The sequence below is a fragment of the Ascaphus truei genome, chromosome 5 (genome assembly GCF_040206685.1).
Source record: "Ascaphus truei isolate aAscTru1 chromosome 5, aAscTru1.hap1, whole genome shotgun sequence".
NCBI classification, from domain to species: domain Eukaryota; kingdom Metazoa; phylum Chordata; class Amphibia; order Anura; family Ascaphidae; genus Ascaphus; species Ascaphus truei.
Window position 1 is genome coordinate 138,879,201 of NC_134487.1, and position 7,906 is coordinate 138,887,106.

Sequence of the window (7,906 nt, forward strand, 5' to 3'; positions counted from 1 at the left end):
AACATACTGTACACTAAACCCCCTCTGTACTTTTCACACCCAACTTCAATCAAGCCTTTTGAAGCCCAGATATTTCTGAAAAGACACCACACATATTTGTATTTTCCTAAAACTGTAGCTCATTAACCCCTTAAGCCTCTCGCATCAACCCCAGTGTATGTGTTGGTGCAAACACTGGGATGAGACAATACATTTTTACAGGGGAATAAACAGTTGGATTCTGAAGCAAGGTAAAAACACATTACTGGACCCCAGTCCAGTTAACCCTTTGCTTCCCCAGTGAGAGCAGGGGGTGGCCAAATGGGGTGTAACCCCTTTAATATCGGGCCAAACCCCCTCTCCCATGACAATGCTGTATTAAAATTGTGTAATATTATTTTATGTTATACATGGGTTCTGAAGTACATTCATATATTCTAAACTGGGTTTATTTGCTTCATACTGATTTCTACGATTTAATAAACCACTATTCACATGATTGATGGAACTCTGTGGGTTAATTAACCTATCACACATTATGTATGCCTATATTAGGAGTCAAACCTCAATCATAGTTTATACCCCTGAGGAAGTCTCTTCATGAGATGAAACGCGTAGGGTAGAGGCTTTTTGTGATAACCTTATGCTCTAATATCTGATAAAACAGACTGTCCATCCTTGCTGTGCAAATTAATGCATATATAGCAGAGACTGTGAGATTGGTTGCAGCCTTCCTCTCAGCTGATTAATTTACTCAGCCTCTCTTGACGTCATATCTACGGGATGTGGGGGGTGTGACCTACGAGAGCTGGAGCATTGGCCTGATTTGGCGTTCCGGTAGCGATCCCCGTGGAGGCTATGCTGTTCCAGACACACTGCCTCAGCTGTTATAGGATTATTATCCTGAAATGCCTGAAATATCTGCTACATTGTAAGTAGCTGCCTACTTTGCACTGTACACGCTAATACAAACGTACTTCACCATACTGAAATCTCTTTTTCATTTATAGGTTCCTTAAATCTTTGAACCATTATTTTCTTAACAAATCTTTCAATTGCATATACTGTATCCCTTTATAGTCAGATTTTCTGGCATTTATTACCCACTTCTGTTATTGTACCGGTTGTTTTTTATTTATATATATACACACACACACACACACACACAAAGCTCAACCCCGTTATAGCGTGATCCACTACAAAGCGGATCCGCTTATAACACGATATGAGCGTGGTGCCCGTTTTTTAAAAGCTAATTTTAAAGCTTTATTGCTGACAGACACACACACAGTACTCCCCTGCACATCACATCCCCCATTCCTGCCCATCACATCCCCCTGCCTGCACATCACCCCTGCCTGCAAATCACATCCCCCTGCCTGAACATCACCCCCCCTGCACATCACATACCCTTCCTGCACATTACATCCCCCTGCATGCACATCACCCCCATGCACATCCAATCCCATCCCCCCTGCCCATTACAACCCCCCTTCCTGCACATCACATCCCCCTGCCTGCACGTCACCCCCCCTGCACATCTCATCCCCCTATACACACACACCTTTCTCCCCTCCCTCCCTGTACCTCCACAGGGGGGAGGAGAGAAGGGAGCTGGTTCCTGGCCAGGACACACACACAGACAGCTGACATCCCGGCCCAGACTCCGTAAAATCATCCTCCTGCTCCCCCCCCCCCCTCTTGCAGACTCACAGCTTCTCTGCACAGCACACAGATCAGCTACTGCAGATGCCGGGTAAGTGCTGCGTGAGGGTTCCGCTGCAATGCCGGGTTCAGGAAGAGCTGGGAGAGTTATCTCAGCTCTCCCCCTCCGGCGGACGTGGAACCCGATTGCAGCGGCCATTTTTCTTTATCGCGATCTTGGTTATAACGCGGTCGTATCAGGTGGACGCCGAGGACCACGTCATAACAGGGTCCAGCTATATATATATATAGTGATACCATCAGGTATCTCTAGGTGCTGGAACAGTGCAGTAAGTGTGCTTTCCAGCTCACAGGGTTAATCCTCCTTAGAAGTAGCTAATTCAGCTGATGCCTAATTGAGAAGACTGAACTCCTGATTGCTAATGGAGTTATAATAGTCAGGAAGTGACTACACAGGGCTGCAAGGCCAGAGAGACACTGCTGAGAGAGACTGAGAGACTGTTTTTCACCAGAGAAGGGGGGGAGATAGAAAGTGCACCCCAGCTGTATAGACCCTCAGGCCCGCTAGATGGTGGTCGTGGAGTCTGCTGAGACTTGCTGGGTTTGAATCCCAGAGAGAAGAAGGATGACAAACTGTGCTGAAGCAGGGGTGTCCTATCCTTGACAGTGGATCTACAGAGGGGAGTTTCTCTGAACTCACGTGGGGCTGAGTTTCCTAGGAAGGAAGGATGACAAAGCTGTGCTAAAGCAGGGACATCTGCTCCAAAGGACTAAGATAAGGAAAATACTTTATTATTGTGTGCAGAGCCTGTATGCACTGTTGGATATGCCAGGGCATGTTTTAAGCTGGGAATCAGTATAGTTAGTATAGTTAGCCAGCTCTCGTTAGAAAGGGCTGAAGAAAAGTGAGTTATTTTCCCTAATGGGAATAGGTATTTTATTTTATGATTTGTTTTCACTTAAAGGGATGGTGGACCTGTTGGTGTATGATTTAATCCCTGTAAATAAACCCCATATAGAGAATTACAGTGTTCCTGCCTTGAATTGGGACTAAAAGAGACTGCAACGTGATATGGGCATCACAATATATATATACACACACAAATACAAGAAAAACACAGGATTAAACTTCGGAGAGGCAACTGTTTTAATATTTGACATTTCTGGAGTCAAAACCCAAGGCAAACAAAGATATGAAATCTTTAGAGAATACATATTCCAAAAATGATATTTCTGTTGAGTCTTTTCACTTCTATAAGTGTTTACAACAGTGAATGGGACAAATACCAATGAAACCCACCACTTGATGCAGTAGCCACATGCAGCTCTTCTCCAGCCTCCATGTGGCTTATTTTGTATCTGCTTGAAAGGAATGATTTCGCTGCCGTGCTGACTAGAGGGACGTGGGATGGAGACTGTTTGAATATAGGTGAACCACAAAAAGCAGAATGTGGCTACAATAATTGATTAGAGCTGGCGGTTATATTTAAGCTCTTTGTTGCATTACGTGTTCCTCTGGCAACAAATGGGGTTAATCGCCCCTGGAATGGGTTTCCATAAAAATGCCTTGCTTATCTCCCCTCCCAAATTCCATAATGTACTCGAACCTCTGCAGATTGTAAGCCCTTGCGAAAAGGGATGTCTATATATTAACTTTCTAATATGTAGGTTTGTTGCATTACTTTATAAATAAACACATACTATAATGATGTATAGACAGCGCAAAGCTGAATTGAGTGACTGATGCAGAAAGAAGACATTTGAATGAGCGTCTCTGATGCGTGGCTTGTTGAGATGCCCATGACTGACCACCAATTGGTTAAACATCAGTTTGAAGTCTTTAGTTCTCTAGAGGCTAAGAGATCACAGCTATTTCTTCTGCAAAGGGAAGAGAGGGAAAAGGGGCTATCTGTTGCTGGACTGGCCACTAGATAAATCTGAAGCCGCACAAATAACAAAATTAATAACCCCTTCAGAGCCCACAGGAAAGGCAATACACTGCAATCCCCTCTGCTAGGTGTGAATTTGGAAGTTTTCCTGATTTATGCTAAGTGACCATAGGTCAGAATAGTGGTCCAGTATTTAGCCTGTATCTCCCCTTCCTGGTAAGCACATGGATTTGGTGCCTCAGGGGAAAGAATCCAAAAAGCAGATCGTTTTTGTACAGGTCTAGTGCAGGGTACAACCAGACTCTGAAATATCTCATCTCGTTTTATTACTGCCTCGAAGCATCGTGGTATTTGCCACTGTCTCTTCCTATGAAATTTCACGATCAGGTAAAGTGGTATCAACACCTCCTGTATTTTTTCATAACTTTTTCAGACAATTCCGTAATCCTAACTCTTAATTACATAATTAAATGTAAACATATGTTATTCTTGGTAGGGGTTTACACTGCAGCAATTCCAAAGCTGCAGTGATCTGGAGCAGGGTTGCTGTAGAATTTTTGAGGGGCTTAAGTAGATGTGTTTTGGGTCCCCCAGCACTCATCTTTGCGAGCGGCACAATGCTCCCTTGCGTGCCGTCCCCCTGCGCAGCCTCCATACCTCTGAGCGCTGCTGCAACCTGACTCTGAGAGCTCGCAGAAATGATCAAAGCTGAAATTGGTGGAGCATGAAGGGCACATGGAGGGAAACAAAAGTGGGGAAATGGGGGGAGAGAGCGTTAAAGGGTTGGAGAAAGTGACGCTGGGTGGTGAGAGGGACATAGGGAGAGGGGAATGTAAGATAGCATGGTGGAAAGTGACATGGGGTGAGTAAGTAATATGGGAGGGGGTTGCACCCCTCTCCCACTTCACAGTGCACATGGAGCAGGGTTGATGCAGCTGCAAGTAAGAACTTCTTCCCACCCTCTTCTGGTCAGCTGCTTCATGCCGGCGCCCCAATAAATACTGCCCGCACCTCTCTTTACCCTCAGAACTAATGATTAGCACAGTAGGGGAGAGGGGCAATATTTATCAGTGCACTGTCTTTGAACAGCTTACTGGAGGGGGGCGGGGAGAGGCTCTAAGCTGCGGCAGCAACAAGGCCAGACCGGCCCTGACTGGTGGAGACACAGGACCCCCGACCTAACCGGCCACTTAAGTCCCCTTAAATGGTAGTTTAAGTTATAACGAAATTCTTTAAAAAAAAAAAACCCATAGTGCAGGCCATTTTCAGGAGTGCCACAAAATATCAAATTATTTTATTTTAATGTTTCAAAAATAGAAAGCTACTGGAGGATTTCACTATAAAATATGTGACGAAGATGAAAAAGTAAGGGCAGTTTGTAATGAAACAAATCTTTTTAAGACCAAGTCAGTGGGGCTGTAGCTTTAACCACCCTAACTCATGTGACTCCTTTTCCCTGTAAGAGCCAATGTTTGGTCTGATTTCTACACAACGTGCAATGACACCACTGAGTCCGACAGAGCTTAATAGTCTAAATATGCTCTACTGATAATAAGTCATTGCAGGAGTGTGGTCCTGTATGGGAGTAGTGGGTGATCTTTGTAACTTCCAAGATGTATCATAGCTAACAACCTGAAGGATGCAAACCGATGGAAGGTTTAAACTCTCAGAAACAGCAGCGCATAGAAAACAAAAAAACAAAAACAGCATTAAAAAATATAATTGAGAGTTCAAAATATCTCTCATCACAGATTAACTCTTTCAGCGGTGGAAAGGACTGCAGCACATTTTAGTCCCTTACACCGCTGAAAGGGTTAAAGCAAAAATCTCTGCCTAGAGAGATTATCCTATAATACAATATATATATAGAGAGAGTGTGTGGCAGTTATACAGAAGATCAATATATATATAAATATATTTATAGAGGTGTATACAGCTGAGGCACGGGGTGCAGTGAGTTAGAAAAGCCTGGCTTGCTTTTTCAACTCATTTCTTTTCCACAGTGCCAGGCGATCAAACTCCGATATGGTCATCCCAAAGACCTGATAAAACTCTTCAGCTGATAAATGGCGCTGGAGAGAGAAAGAGAAAAGGGACGCGGTTACATGTCTTCTCGCCTGTAGGACAGTGAGGTCTGAGGGAAGAAGGTTTCACCACCGTGGAAGGTAGTGACTAAGGCCGTGCAAATATGGGATCTACCGCCTGTGATGTAGAAGGTTTGTTTCAGAAAACATTGGATATCTTCTTAGAAAAACTAAGTATACAAGGATATACCAAATAGATCAAATATATTCAGTGTATTAATTCAGAGAGAAAACAGATTGACATTTACTGGAATTAAAGAAGAAACTGGATATCTTCTTGCCGCACTGTTCTTAAAAAGTCTGACTCCAGACATTATAGTATAATAAAGGTTTTTTTTTGCAGGTTGCAAGCGGACAAGGTTTCGGGGATCTCCCTTCCTCAGGTGCCATATTTACTTAAAGAAGAAATGGTCTTTTCCTTGGTGAAACACCATTGGATAAATTATATACTGGGATATTTTTGTCTGCTTCCCTATAAAGGAGTAGTCCACCTTACTCCACCCCCACCCCTCTTTTATTACATAGGTGGGAAGCGCGTTACTGGGGAAGGGAAACAGAAGAGGGTCTCGGTCAGCCCGACCAGTTCCTAGAAAGCGAGCATTTGAACTATGACGTACCTGGCATGGCACAAGGTTCTCAGGCGCCTGTTCTGTACCAGGTGCATCATAAGGGCAGCGAAAAGGTTACGGTTTTTGTGGGATTTGTTTCATGCCACAAGGGTTTATTTGGTGGTATGTCCTGGGGAAGGGGAATGTTGTTTTAGTGGTGCTAGAGTTGTACATGCAGGGAGACGGATGCCTGTTAGGTGCATGGTTATCTGCCATGTAAGGGTGCCTCAGTTACAGTAAACGTGGGTGAGAGCCTGGAGATCTGAGTCCAGCAGTCACTTCTAGTCCTCACTGCTGCTACTCACCTCCAGGCGTGTTCTGTCTGCATCTTTGGGCAGTCTGCTCCTCCCTCTAGTGGTCACCACAAGTAGCTCATATGGATAGATCTATAGCAAGACAATGGGAATGGGTTATCAAAGTTTAACGTTCAAAGAGGCAGCTACATTCTAACTAGATAAACCAAAACCAGGAAAGACCTGGCAGATTTTTGGATTGACTGAACTGTATAGTTTAACTTTTTCACTTCTATATTTTTCTACAGCAAAATACAAATGTCACTTGTGAGCACATTAAAGCTGCAGTTCAGTCTATATCCTGCATGTGTGTTTTTTTTAATAAATCAGTTCTGTAGTAAGAAATAATACTTTTAGCATTTTCTGTTTTTAAAAAAACAACTTTGAAAGACCAATTTTCTTGTATTCTATTTTAACAAGCATTTGCTAAGGCACTGCCCCTTCATGGCCTGTCACAAACCCAGGCACACCCCTTTGTCAGCACTGCCCTCCCTCTCTCTAAACGTGCACTAGCATCTGGTCACATGATCTTCCTCATACAGTAGTACATTCAAGGAAGCTGGAGAAAAGGGATCAGCCATGCATAGCAGCTCGGATAGGCGATTTCAAACTTATTACAGTGTTTATTCCATTCATTGCACGTGTATATAATGTAAAATTGTAATAATTCCATTTATAGCAAACGTGTATATGTGAATATTATTTAGATGTATATGTATGTTACTGAAATGTGGAGTGAGTGTGTAGGTAAATACACACAATACACTTCCACTGCATATATATATATATATATATATATATATATATATATATATATATATATATATATATATTATATATTATATATGTATGTATATGTGAAGTTATGTGAGTAAAAAAGTGACAAAAACCCTCCATAGCAAGGCAAATAGCAAATGGAAATATTACTGTATGCTCATTTGTATGTATATATATATATTTATATACACACACACTTCAAATACGGATAGTGATTCACGTAAATGATATATATATTCACTTTCTGGGAGTATAAGAGTGACTGTCCTGTTGTTCCTTTTTTGTATCCATCATTGAATGGTATGCACCCTCTCTTTACGTTTATTTTATACTAGCTGAGAGACCCGGCGTTGCCCGGGATGTAATGTTCCCGCTCCTCTCTCTCTCCTCACCCCTCCCCCTCTCTCTGTTTGTCCCCCATTCACATCAATCCAGTTCCCCCCCTCCCTCCTTTACAGCTTCATGCAGTGTGTGTGCGTCAGTCATTGTGTGTGCGTCAGTCAGTCAGTGTGTGTGCGCGCGCGTCAGTGAGTCTGACGCAGAAACACAAACACACACACAGACTGACTGACGCACACACACACACACACACACAGTCAGTGTGTGCGTGT

General features: G+C 43.1%; 1 protein-coding gene across 1 annotated transcript in view; it reads right to left on the minus strand.

Annotated features, from left to right (window-relative positions):
- Positions 1–2,773: 2,773 nt before the first annotated feature.
- The window catches only part of ABLIM3 (actin binding LIM protein family member 3), a 186,473-nt gene continuing 181,340 nt past the window's right edge, over positions 2,774–7,906 (minus strand). The window contains exons 21-22 of the mRNA XM_075600970.1: positions 6,531–6,611; positions 2,774–5,605 (exon numbers count right to left, since the gene is read on the minus strand). Coding sequence (XP_075457085.1) covers positions 5,492–5,605; positions 6,531–6,611 — 195 coding nt within the window. The 3' untranslated portion in view covers positions 2,774–5,491. The remainder of the gene's footprint in view (positions 5,606–6,530; positions 6,612–7,906) is intronic.